This window comes from Spea bombifrons, chromosome 6 (genome assembly GCF_027358695.1).
Source record: "Spea bombifrons isolate aSpeBom1 chromosome 6, aSpeBom1.2.pri, whole genome shotgun sequence".
Classification (NCBI taxonomy): Eukaryota; Metazoa; Chordata; class Amphibia; order Anura; family Pelobatidae; genus Spea; species Spea bombifrons.
In genome coordinates, this window is record NC_071092.1 from 4,976,390 (window position 1) to 4,990,000 (window position 13,611).

The 13,611-nt window shown below is 41.2% G+C and overlaps 1 protein-coding gene across 3 annotated transcripts in view; it reads right to left on the minus strand.

Annotated features, from left to right (window-relative positions):
- Window positions 1–683: 683 nt before the first annotated feature.
- Window positions 684–13,611, minus strand: part of PDZRN3 (PDZ domain containing ring finger 3) — an 82,469-nt gene continuing 69,541 nt past the window's right edge. For all 3 annotated transcript variants that reach the window (XM_053468787.1, XM_053468786.1, XM_053468788.1), the window contains 7 exons: window positions 8,491–8,744; window positions 7,821–7,908; window positions 5,605–5,703; window positions 5,157–5,219; window positions 4,717–4,818; window positions 3,914–4,030; window positions 684–3,130 (listed from right to left, as the gene is read on the minus strand). In XM_053468787.1, coding sequence (XP_053324762.1) covers window positions 1,583–3,130; window positions 3,914–4,030; window positions 4,717–4,818; window positions 5,157–5,219; window positions 5,605–5,703; window positions 7,821–7,908; window positions 8,491–8,744 — 2,271 coding nt within the window. In that variant the 3' untranslated portion in view covers window positions 684–1,582. The remainder of the gene's footprint in view (window positions 3,131–3,913; window positions 4,031–4,716; window positions 4,819–5,156; window positions 5,220–5,604; window positions 5,704–7,820; window positions 7,909–8,490; window positions 8,745–13,611) is intronic.

Here is a 13,611-nt window from a genome sequence, read left to right on the forward strand (position 1 = left end):
TAAGAAGAAGAAGAAGAAGAAGAAGAAGAAGGAGGAGGAGAAGAAGAAGGAAGAGAAAAAGAATAATAGGTTGTGTCATGTTTTCACATTTCTCTAGGTTAAAGAGGAATGGCCGCCTTCAGATGTTTCTACATACAAATTAATTTCTAAAAAGACCTATGGATTGTACGTTTCGTTTTCCAATCAATGTAATTTCTTTAGAGTTATTTAGTTTAAACGTTAGTGACTATTATATCTCGTGTCTAATCAAGTTTCTGGTGCTGAAGTTCTCTTCTTGCTCCTACCCCATCCTTACAAAGGCTGTCTGAGCCAATCAACAGCCAGCAGTAACTTAATAAGGGAGAGATAACCTAACGGAAAACACTCAGATCCTGAGAACAAGAAGTTAGGATGACTACCCCTAGTTTTACCCGTAAGCTGGGGTTTAATACATACATATTGCTTATTTGAAGCCATAAACACCATTAAATGAGTTTATTTAGTATATAGAACGTAAAAAAGCTATGCTTTTGGAAACGCGACGGCTTTTATTTTGGTTAAATTACACCCAATTGTAAAAAAACCACGGTGAAAATAAACTTGCAACTTCCAAAATATATACACATTAAATAAAATTGAGTGCAAAAGGCGGAACGTATTTAATTTCAAGGTATATCGTCGTAAAAATAACACAAATTCTAACAGACTGGGTACAAAATAATTTATTTCTCTTTCATTGCTGCGGCCGCAATTATTTGTGATTTTATTAGATTGCATTTTAGAGTCTTTCAGTACAAACCAATTTAAGAACCCAACCATAACAAACATTTTAAATTATTATTTTATTTTTTTCGTCCTTTTATAAAGAAATTCCTTGTCCGTATCAAAAGCCTGACAAAGGGACTGCCGTAGAAGTGCTTTCCAATCCTGTTAAAGCTACACGACGAATAAAAATCGCTCGATATAAAAAAAATCCGATTCTCAAAAAGTATTAAAATTGTGATTTGCTCATTATTGTAAAAGCTGCTTTTTTTTTTTTACCCATTATGAAAAGATCTTGTTTATTTTTGCAGATATTGATAAATAGGAAGGCAGATAATATATAAAAAAAACACAAATGCAAAAGTAATGTCACAAAATACAAATTTATAAAATATAACTTCATATTGGCAATTGCTTTTTTGTGTTTTTTAGGCAAAAAAAAAAGCTTGTGTAATTAATGAATACTGATTAAAGATATTACGTTTGTAATTAAGGGTTATTTGGTTTCGCAAGTTGAATATCTGTATGAAAAATGTAAAAAAAAAAAAAAAAGTTTTATAAAATACAGGCGAAAATTCAAAAAAATCAAATAAAAAAAGTTCCAAATCCCATATCTAATGTATCCAACTAACTCAGACCCTCGTCTGTCCTTCCATCAACGTGATACCAAACAGGGTGTGTACATATATATTTTTTTTCTCAATAACAAACTATTAACAGTAATGGTAATTATCTTATATTTACATTAAAAAAAAAAAAAAAAAAAAACTTGCCACATTTAACGAGGCTGAAATTCTACCCCATCGGTAGTTTCTTATTTACAGGCCGTAGATCAGAAAAATTATACAGTTGTAACGGAAAGCAGGGAGTTATACACCCGAGTCCCGTCCGGAGACTTGGCTCCGTGAGTCAACAGTTCCTGAATGGTCATCCAATTGTCGAAAATCTTTTTGTTCCTTTTCTTCATCATCTTCTTGTGGCTAAGGTCGATGATGCTGACTTCCTTATTGTCCTCCGTCGTTTGTTTCTCCTTCAGACATTCCAGCCGGCTCTGCATCATAAACTCTCTTCTCTTCCGCTGTTCGGTGGCTTTCCGAAGATGCTGCTTCCGTTCTTCTTTGCTCCAGTAACGTCCCATCTTCATCTCGCTCATGGCGTCGTCATCGGTTGTCATCCCGCTCCTCTCTTCCTTTATCTTTATGGCTCTTTCCCTCAGCAGTTTATCCCTGACGGGCCGCTTTGTGATGTAGCGCGTCCCGTCGCTCCTCACCTTCACTTTCCATTCCATCCTTGGTTCCGTAGAATTAGACAAGTCTTTACACATGCTGACCAAACTCATCTGGCTCTGCGCGTACTCCACCGCCGATTTTTGCTGGATAAGCTGCATGTAGCTTTGATAATGCTGGGCGTGCGCCGGAATATGGGCATGTTTATAGGGCGAGTGGCGGTGCGATGGCGGCGCCATCGAGCTGGACAGTTTTTCAGAGGTGGTTTGGCTTTTGCCGAAATCCCCGGCTTTTCTGTCTCTATTCTCTGTTTGCTTGTTGGGGTCGAAATCCTTGGCAGGGAGGTGGTATCTGGCAGGACTGGATTCGCGGCTGCCACCGCTCGTCGGCAAGTTCTTCGGGACGGCGTTGCCAGCAGCCCCCTCGGCGTTCGGGCAGTTGAGGGCGTCAGCTGCCCTACGCAGTGAGTTTTCGGGTGAAATCTCCAAAGTCAGCGGCGTGCTGCGACAGCTTTCCCCTGTGTTGTAGGCACTTGAACTATCCTTGTCGGACTTCTCCGGCAGCTCTGTGATATCCGAAAGCTCGTGTCTACGCAAGTCAATGCTTGTGTTGTAGTTGCGGAAACCACTGTTGTGAAGCATCCACGAATCCCTGTATTGCTCCTTGAGCTGCTGCATTTTATGGGCCCGGACAATATTCAAACACTCAAGCTCAATGCTGTGAAGTTCTTCGTTGAGTATCTCCAGCTCCCTGTCTACACTTTCCTGATCGCTTCGACTGGTCTCCATGGTGCTGGTTTGGTAATACCGGCTTCGCTGGTTGGCGCTTTGCACTTGGCATTTAAGTTCGAGAAGCTCCCGGAACCTCTCGCACTCATCCATGGGGATACCCAGGAAATCGGCATCCGTGCAGTCCGCCGATATGAAGGACTCGTTGCTAAACTGCATATCTCCGCTGCCCAACGTGTCCTGACTGTACATTAGCTTCTTCTGACTCCCTAGCGTGTTTGAGGAGGTGGTGTGGTCGTCGGTAATATTCTCGTGCTCGGAGCTCTCATCGTTTCTAGTGCTGCCGTCTGTGCGTCCGACTCCACTGTCTTTCTCCAGCTGGTTGGACAAAATTGTAGCCGTATCTGTAGTTCCTTCATCTTCATCTAGCTTTTTCTAAAATAAATAAAAAAATATATAAGAATATTGCTTTTTTTTATTGCTTTTGTTACATTGTATCCATACAACACACATAATAAGGGTTTATTATAAGGGCAAAAATTAGGAATTATTCCTTTTAATTCAGGGCCAGATTTCTGAGGATCTGGACACAAGAACTCAAGGCTCGTACGGCTTGAATAGTAATGGATTGAACATGGTAAAAAAAAAAAATTAAAAAAAAAAAGGGTGAAATTATTAGTCTAGGTGGCTATTATGGCTATTATAACGCTTCTCATGGTGGCCAAAAAAAATAAAGCTCTTGGCAAATATGTAGGCTGCGTTATGGGGGATTTCATTGTTTTCGACATATTGATGGCAATTGGACAAATTAAAAATGTATTTTTATCTTAATGTTTTGTTATAAATACATTTCAGTTATTATTGTATATATTTTTTATTATTATTGATCTCGAAAATAATAAAAAAAGAATCCATGGAAATAATTCAGCCTTTTTTTTTTAATACTTCGCACAGATTAATCATTTTAAATTTTACACAAGATCGCTAACGTTAAATAAATCTCAGGAAAAATATTAATATGTTTTGACCATAGAATTTATCTTTTTTTTCCCCCGGAGAGCCTTTAATGAGAAACTTTGACAAATCCCTCCTGCTATCCATAACCTTATATAGTCATTAAAATAGCTGGTTAGTTTAATCCATGCGATGGAAACTGGGGATTGGAATATCGGATCTGACAAGAGATGTTGACGGAATAGAAAGAGAGAATCGCATTACCTGCTGAAGCATGCTGGCAGTAAATTGCATTGCCTGGTGATGCTGTTCTTCCAGCATATCCATGTGTAAATCATCTAGAAAATCATTCCTGGCATCATCCATCCATCCTTCGTCCAGCTGTGTGCCAAAAAAAATAAATAAATACGACATCCAAAGGTTGTCGAGGTAACAGAATATCGTATCTCGACGGAACGCACAGAGTTCTATTTCTATTGTCAAGCGAAACTGGAATATTAAGCAAAGCTAAGAAATGTATAGAACAAAATGAAATGTATAGAACAAAATGAAATGTATAGAACAAAATGAAATGTATAGAACAAAATGCTCCAAAAACCAAACCGTTATCACATGGAGTTCATGGGCCAAAGAAATAGTTATTGTCATGTGACCAAGCTTTTAAATGCAAGTTCATGAGCCATGTTTATCAAGCTCGGAAAAGTTTTGGGGAGAGGCTCCCCACATTTGGAGAAATCAGAGCCATTCTACAAAAAAAGCTACATTTGTAGCAGTTAACGGGAAAACTCCATTCTACGAAGATCACACCAAATATTGGGGTCTTTCCCTTTAAACTGACAGCTATGACCTTGGGTTCCTTGAATGTCTACGGTAATCAACCACAGCCATGCCCAATCCGCTCCTCGTCTCTCCGATGTTGGGGCTGTTGGTCACCAAACCCACCAGCTTATTGGGGTATTTATGTTACGGGGTGAGCAAGTTTTTAGTACGATGCTACGAGAATACATTGTTTCCAGCTCGCTAGCCACGAAAGAAGTCGCCGAGAGGCTGGTGTCTGCCCACCATACCTGAATCTCCGGCCTCGCCACCAGCAAGAAAACGTTTTTAGCGTCTTCACTTGTCAGGAGAGCTACAGCTTCTTCATGGTTATGAACATCGATGCCATTTATCTGTGAGAGAAGAACCCGCTATTAAACATCGACCAAACTATTAACATCATGTTCCGAATAAACTATATGTTTATTAATACTAAAGATATTTTGGATAAACTAACTAAATAACCGGTGACCTCAAATGTTGGATCCACTTTTGACGCCATATGCAAAATAAGTGACCTTTTTTAATATTTATAGAAAAGAATTAAATAGCATTAAAGATAATTAAAGATAATTAAAGCTCCGTCAATATATAGAAGGAAAGGAAATAGAAGGAAAATGTAAGCCCAATTGTCCAAAGAGTTTAGATTATTCAGAAATGGGGTTTCTGGAGCATTTGGAAGAATCCGCACCTGTATGATCCTGTCTCCTTCTCTGATTCTCCCGTCTTTGGCTGCAATGCTATTGGGATCGATCTGGAAAAAAATAAAAAAAAAAATAAACATGTTTTTTAATCGTTTGTTTTTAACAAGTAATAGACAAAGAAAAAAAATGTATCCGAAAAAATAAACTTTTTTTTTTTAATTTTTTTTTATTTTTTATTATTTTCAGTGTCACAGATATGATATTAAAAGGTAAAATTACAGAAATTAAATGAAATTTCGGCGGATTGTTATAATGACATCATTTAAGGGTCTTTAAATCAGAAAAGTAGCTTTTAAAAAGATTTTTAGGGGACATTTCCACGGACAGATAAAAACCGGGTACAGACGACTCCATGAGGGGGCCATCTAGTGAAAAAACTCCTTAACTTTGTTAAAAGTTGTTTTTTTAAATAGTTCCGTTTTTCCGCAGTCTTACCTCGCTGACGTAGATTCCAGTGTCGTCGTCATCGTCGGTTCTGTAGCACACGGTCAGGCCAAGCTTATCTTGGCTGTTTAGTCTGTATAGGTCTATCTCCTGAAACAATAAAGACACAGACTGAGCTTAGCCCTCAGCCTAACTGTAAATTCATAAAAAACACAATTCTTGGGAAGTTCCAGATTTGTCTATTCTTTACCCGGAAACGGGAGGGTTAACCAACGCAGCTCAAAATGTATAATCAGGCGTCTTGGCCAATATCAGCCCATTTTACACAATAAACCCCAACATTCTATTGATTAAAAAAGAAAAATATATGTTATTTTTCACACAGTGTAAGGGGCTAAAAAATGAAGACTCTACAAGCACCATTTGTCTAAAAATGGTGCAGAAAAGAGTGTTAGAGTTAGTAACTGGGAGTGTGAGAGAATGAGAGAGAGAGTGAATGGGAGTGGGAGAGAGAGTGAGAGAGTGTCAGAGATACTGAATGGGAGTGTTAAGAGAGTGAATGGGAGTGGGAGAGAGTGTTAGAGAGACTGAATGGGAGTGTGAAAGAGTGTTAAAGAGAGTGAATGAGAGTGGGAGAGAGTGTTAGAGAGAGTCAATGGGGGTGAGGGAGTGTGAAAACCTGTTTCTATAGACTCATTTTAATACAATAAAAGCTATTTACGACATTAAATGTTTTGTTTACAAAAATAATTTCCCTCAAATTCTCATACAAAATAGTTAAAACTATACGGCGTCCCTGATGTATTTCTGCGATTATTGATAGCTGGAGATGTAATTGAGGCATTTAGGAGAATAACGTATTTTCTCTACATAATTGAATTTATTATGTGACGTGAGAACGCGGGGACCGCCGCAAACCGCCCGCTCCTGGTGAGCGCTGACCTTACTAAGAGGGTTATGTCTGCGGCCCCCAGGGACGGTATACAATGTATTTAGGAGACCCTGACAGCCAATTAAAGGTAGGGCCACTGACACAATTACTTCGCTGGACCGCATGTCAGCCCCGTCGCGGAGACAGAAGATCCGAGGCCTCGCTGACGGAGGACACATTGAAACGCGACAGCTTGTGGTTAGCGGAGGAGACTTTGTGTCATTTTTAGGTTTCCAATCAGCTCCTTTCCAGACTCATGATGACATCATCACCACAACGGGGCCCTTTTATTATCATTCGGATTCCATTCAATTTACAGAATTCTGTTAGATTCCGGAAGGATCTTCTAAAAGTTTTCGTACAATTCAACTTTGCAATGGGCTATTCCCGTGGGCTCACACTCTGTCAGGTGTCGTGTGAGGATGATGGGAGTTGGTGTTGTGACAGTTGTCTGCCCTGTGTTTGTGGTTCACATACAGATTACCGCCCCCCCCCCTGTCTCGCAGAGTCAGGAACGACACGAGGAAGGAATCCCAGGATGATCGTTAAACAAAGCGATCTGAATAATTCATGGAAGCGTCAGCCTGACAGCTGCCAAAACCCCACAATCTCGCTTTACTGACTCGTCAGCGCATTTCGTTGGTTAACTCGGCGGCGGGTAAACACCGGCGTCGTTTCAATATCTAAACTACTACAGGCAGGAGAAAACGGGGAAGCAGCAGGAAAATGAGCAGCGAGGTCTGTGTATCGATCTGAAAACCTGAAATACCCCGAACTCTGCGGCAATCGGTGACCCAGCCGCTGCTTCCAGAGCATATTACACCAAATCAACTTATGATAGATAGCGGGATAGAATGCCGAAATAGGGACTGTCCCAAAGGAAAGCAGGACAGTTGGGAGGCATGCGTGTATATACAGTGCTGTAGATAAGTAGAACAGCCTGCCAGCAGAGGTGGTAGAGGGTAATACAGCAAGGGTATTTAAACATGCATGGGATAGACATACGGCTCCTGAATCTATGACGAGACCAACGACTGATTAAGGTTTGAGTCTTTACAGCAGGAGAAACGGCCGACTAGACGGGGGCCGAATGGGGCCGATCTGCCGGCAGGTTCTCTGTTTCTATGTCACACAGATACGCAACTAGTGAGGTCATCAATTATTTGTATGTTGCACCCAATGCTTTTACATTCGACATATAAATGAATATATTGTACAGCACTGGGGTATATGATGGTGCTATAAATGAAATAATAAATAATGTTTATTTCCCCTGACGGTATTTTCCGCCTTTTTAACCCCAAAAGTCAAATCAGCGACAGACAAAAAAACAAACCTCTAATTCCAGTTCATCTCTGTCCAGATCTGGATGCAAACTCCCCATGAAGTCGTTGGGGTCGAAATATTCATGCGCCGCCGAGTGCCTGCAGAGGGGGAAGCGAGAGGCTCTTAGAACACGCCCACTCCCGCTAACGACCAATTAGACTGTTATTTTGATAAAGTTTTGTTGTCAAAGTGCGGAACCTTTATATCAAGCATCCTGCATAATTAACGCAAAGAAGGCCGCGGGACGGAAAAACCCGACTCCACCGCCATTTATGATGAAAATGAAAGCGATTTTAATTCAAAACATGATTTTTAATCACAATTAAAATAATTTATTCCAGACAAGAATAAATATAGATTTTTCTCTAAAGAAAATGGGAAAATGACGGATTTCCATGAATAATGAGGCTCAACTTTTTTGTTAATTAAAAATATTCTTATTTTTATCAATTAATATTGTAGCACCCGGACCCTTTTTTCTTTGCCGACTCTGAGCAAGAAGAAGAGACCTCCGAGGTCCAGAAAGCTTATGCGACATTACATTTTTTTTACATTATTGTCCCAATAAAAGGAATCAGACCCAAATAAAGTTCCTCTTTTCTCTCGGGGCTCGTACGGCTATAACTATTCTTATTTGGTGTAAAATCATTTTGCATTTCAGGACCGATGACGACACTTACTGTTCGGTCAGGAGATACGGGTCCAAGGCAGAAACGGGCGGCGGAGGAGAAGTCATTTTGGTCAGAGACATGATGTGTTCGAAGGTGATTTCCGTTTGCGTCCCGGAATCGGCCAGTTGCACGCCGGACGTCGGGCTGTATATCTTGGGGTGGGGGGTTCTCCGTAGGACCTGCACCACGATGGGTTCTTTGGCGGTTTTAAAAGCTTCGACGGCCTGATCATGAGTGGCTTTGGATAAATCCTTCCCATTCACCTGGAGAACGGAAAGAAGTCTGCGTAAGAAGCCATCGTCACCATCATATCGCCAAGCGTCTTATATGAGCCATACATGGGACAGGGTTACTCACACCAGGTCCTTTTTTTTAAAGCATTAAGTAAATACCTATAGGTTTTAAAGAAAAATAAAGAAAACATATAGAATGATAAAAGTACATGATTAACCCACAGAATGGGTGCCAATCAATGAAAAAAGAGAGTTCTGGTCCAGATTAATATTTTAAACAAATAAACAAAATATACAATTATTTCTCAAACCTTAAAAGCTAAGCTTAGATCAACCAATTATAAAATTAGTATTTTTTTAGGTCGCAGATTAATTCGACGCGCAGAACGTTTAACAAACAATCTGTTGGTCCTCCAGTCGTTAAAATATAACCACCGTTTGCATCATCAATAAAAGCCACGTTTCCCCGCGACGCTGTTACATGCCGTCTAGAGTATCGTTAAGACGAGAGTGTCGTGTTCCCGGTGTTATTCCCATAGTCAGGGACCGCTAGAGACGTAAGCCCCCCCCGTCTTCTTGCTGGGGGCAGCTGCTACTATGTGAATTCTGAAAGTCGTGGCAAAGCAAGTGCCCGGCGAACACAAGATGCCATTGGGGTCCCCAAGGGCTGCGGGGGGGGGGGGCTGCTCTTACTCCAGTGGGCAAAAGATGTACATTTTGGCTTTTATGAGCTCTAAACCTCTCTCTTTCTCAGAGATTCAGAATACTTGGCTTTTTTTATCCGGGAAGAGCATGACCCGGTGCACTAGTGTAAGTGTGTGTAAGCGTTTGTCAGTGTGTGTAAGCGTGTGTAAGTGTGTGTAAGCGTATGTAAGCGTGTGTAAGTGTGCGTAAGTGTGTGTAAGCGTATGTAAGCGTGTGTAAGTGTGTGTAGGCGTATGTAAGCGTGTGTAAGTGTGTGTAAGCATATGTGTGTATAAACGTGTGTAAGCATGTGTAAGCGTGTGTAAGTGTGTGTAAGCATATGTAAGTGTGTGTAAGCATGTGTAAGCGTGTGTAAGTGTGTGTAAGCGTGTGTAAGTGTGTGTAAGCGTGTGTAAGTGTGTGTAAGCGTATGTAAGTGTAAGTGTGTGTAAGCATGTGTAAGTGTGTGTAAGCATGTGTAAGCGTGTGTAAGTGTGTGTAAGTGTAAGTGTGTGTAAGCATGTGTAAGCATGTGTGTGTGTAAGCGTATGTAAGTGTAAGTGTGTGTAAGCATGTGTAAGTGTGTGTAAGCATGTGTAAGCGTGTGTAAGCGTGTGTAAGCGTATGTTTATTAATCTTTTTTTATGATTAAAATGTTTTTTAATCTTCGGTAAATATTTCAAATCAATACCTCTTTTTTTAAGATGATTTCTAGGAAAATGACGTCTCCCCAGAATATGAACCAAGAAATAAAGAGCCCCAGCTAACAAAATCAACCGATATAAGTCGAGGGTCCGTCTGAAGACCCCACAAAAGTTCTAAATTCTTTTTTTTTTTTAAGTTGTTTAATTGCCAGATTGAGAATATATTTCAAATGTCTTTCAAATAATTAAATTCTGCGGCCGAGAAGGGTCTTTTTTTGTTTTTATTCGGTTATTATGCAATTTACTCCGCTTTCTACATTCGGGCGGAATGACATAAGGTTTTGGCCAAAGAAACAAATGTCGTCGTCTCTCCTGTTTGAAAAATCCTTTTCGTTTATCTAAAGCCGTGAATAGCAAACATCCGATGAAGAAGAAGAAGTTGGAATCTATTCTGTAAGACCGGGGTAAATCCATGTTTTCTATACAAACTCGCCTTTCTGGTCTAATAAACATTTTTGGCGAGTTTCTAAGAGAGACAAAAAGTTTCCCTAACAAGATAAAGAGCAGAAAAAAGAAAGGAATTGCCAGAATCCTCGCTTGCGTTTGCCATCTTCATCATGAAATAGAGGCACGTTTTGGGCTTCTGCTTAATCCTTCTTTTCTTGAGTTCCCCGTCTTTATGTTTACAAAAACTGAATAGCGATGAGTGCTAGCTCTTGGGGCACCCATCTCAGCAACTTGCTATATAATTCATGTTTCTCTACGGCAAACAAGAAATGTAAATGAAAAAAGAGACCCTCTTGTTTTCAGTGGCAGACATTCAGCCCTGGGAAGGCATCGTCTATCGGCGTTAATGGGAGCTGCCAGGGACTGACCCAAAGTCTTAGGGGTTTTTAACCCGATTTCAGGGTTAAAGTGTTGCTGGGTCCGTTCTTGAGGTCACATGGTCTGAAAATGTATCCATCATATTGTAGATTAATGCCTTCCTCGGCTGGTGTTTCTCTTACTAGTAAAGAGCTGCACTGGAAACCACCGCTTGGATGCAGGGGAGTCTTCTCCAGTTGGGTTTCCATGAAGACCCTCATTCCCCGGTTCTGAAGGAGCCCCATAGAACCACCAGAGGGGACTGGTGGGACAAGCTGGACACTTCAGTTGGAACCAACAGAATGACCCATTAATTCTAAATTTTAATAAATATATTTGGTGTAAAAACATCATAACAAGACCAATGGTGGCGGAGGTTCTGTCCGACGCACGCTAAGCCATGCCACACAAAGAACACAGAATAAGCATCTAGTTGGGGTGAAAAAACTGCCTTAAGACTATGGTTTTCCCATAGATGGCCATTAATGAACCAGCCAAACGCCCTTCCTTCAGTTGGGTCAAACTACATGATGTCACGATCCTCTCGATGGACAAAATAATCACAAACATTTTAAAACTGCCATCATGGATCATTTTGTTGAGCAGTTGAGAGCCAAACTCTGAGGTGATCCTCTGAGCCATTCACTCTTACACAAAGAAGGATCACAATATAACACTCATATCTAGACTGTAAGCTCTTGGGATCAGGCCCCGACTCCCCCTAACCTAGACTTGACATGGCCCCACCGTCCATAGGTGGTATTTGTCCATCGTACGTTACGCTTTCTGGATATAAGAATTAGTATTGAGACAATAAGCTGTAACTGTATAGAATGAATAAATGTAACCGTATAGAATGAATAAATGTAACCGTATAGAATGAATAAATGTAACCGTATAGAATTAATAAATGTAACCGTATAGAATGAATAAATGTAACCGTATAGAATGAATAAATGTAACCGTATAGAATGAATAAATGCATCCATTGATTCCGAACAAACACTTTGTGATTCCGAACGTCCCACTCTTGTCTTCTCCATGCGCAGCCCCTGCGTTACCTTAGCAGCTGGAGAACGAAATCTGAACTTTCCCATCATAATTAATTAATACGCGGAAGACTTTTATGAGTTTTGTGCAATTTTATTGATCCATATGCTTGATATGTGACAAGAAATGAGACCCCCCCCCCTCCCCGCCACCTGCTAAGCAGATGTACGTGCCGGCTGGGGGTGAGGGGCCTGAATTTGAGCAACGGGGAAATAAAGTAGATGAGACATTGGATCGACGTCCTCTCTTTGAGACCCCCTTCTGGGCTTTTGCGGTGAAGCAGCGCCCACTTCAATGATAATGCATAATGATACATCACGGAAGCTGAGATAAGTGGCAGCCTGTGGCAGGCTCAGCATTATCCAATCAAATTCCTTCCCTCTCGCTTATAAAATCTGCCTGAACCAATTAACAATCATCAGCAACCAAGCTGAGATCACTCAATGAGGAGGAATAACAATCCGGCGTGAGACTCTTGAAATATTAACCCTTTACTAGCCCGTCATGCAGATTCTATGTAGTGACTCGACGAATGTGTTACCCCAACGGCCCTAATACCGGCCCTCATGGAAACCTTGACTTGTCATTATTTAAAGATACACTTCACTGACTGACCTGCATTCAAGCAGGGATATCAACCATAACATACTGGGGGGGCAAAAGTACCAACTGGGAGTCTTCTATAGGATCACAGCGGGGGGGAGAATAGGAAGGGGTCGGCTCCAGACTGCGTAACCCCTGAGAATCTGCCTCCTTCACCCCGAGACCCTGAGATTGGGGCAAAAACCTTGAGAATCGGGAGAGTTCGCAGGTATCGTAACAGCACTCCGCGTAATAATAATTAACGGCAGCCCGTTCTTCTTCTTTTCTTTTTTTTTTTCATTAAAAAAGACAAAACAAGAAAAACGCTAAAAATAATATCATCTTTCTCCTATAAACGCGAAGCATCTATCTGCAAGTAACGTTCATTCTCCGGAGGGTCCATCGCTTTGTTTCGCGCTGACTGTTTAATTGTTCGCTCTCGTGCGCCGCGCATGCCTCTGTTCGCACGGATTTCCGTGTAATGAAATCCCCGTCCGCGGGGGAGCCGAGACGCTGCATTATTCAGACGCAAGTCAACAGGAACGTTTCAATCGCCGCTTTCTGATGAATGTCTAATTAGCGACCGGGAGTCCCAGAGAAGCAGCGCAATCGCTACATCGAGACGGATCTGACGAGCTCTGAGGCCAAGAAATTTGGGAAGGAAATCCCCTTTTCTGCAAAGAAATCTAGAAAAACTGAAATAAATCGACGTCTCTTTTGATGTTAGAAGATTACGGTCACTAACGTTCAAAAGTTTGGGGTCACTGAGCTGATTTCATGGAAAACGAGGAAATTTCTGGCTGTAACATAATTACAAAAGGGTTTCTAGCCATCAATTAGCCTTTTAAACTTAAACTTGGATCAGCGAACACAACGTGCCATTGGAACACAGGAGTGATGGGAGTGATAAAGGGCCATTGGGACACAGGAGTGATGGGAGTGATAAAGGGCCATTGGAACCCAGGAGTGATGGGAGTGATAAAGGGCCATTGGAACACAGGGGTGATGGGAGTGATAAAGGGCCATTGGAACACAGGGGTGATGGGAGTGATAAAGGGCCATTGGAACACAGG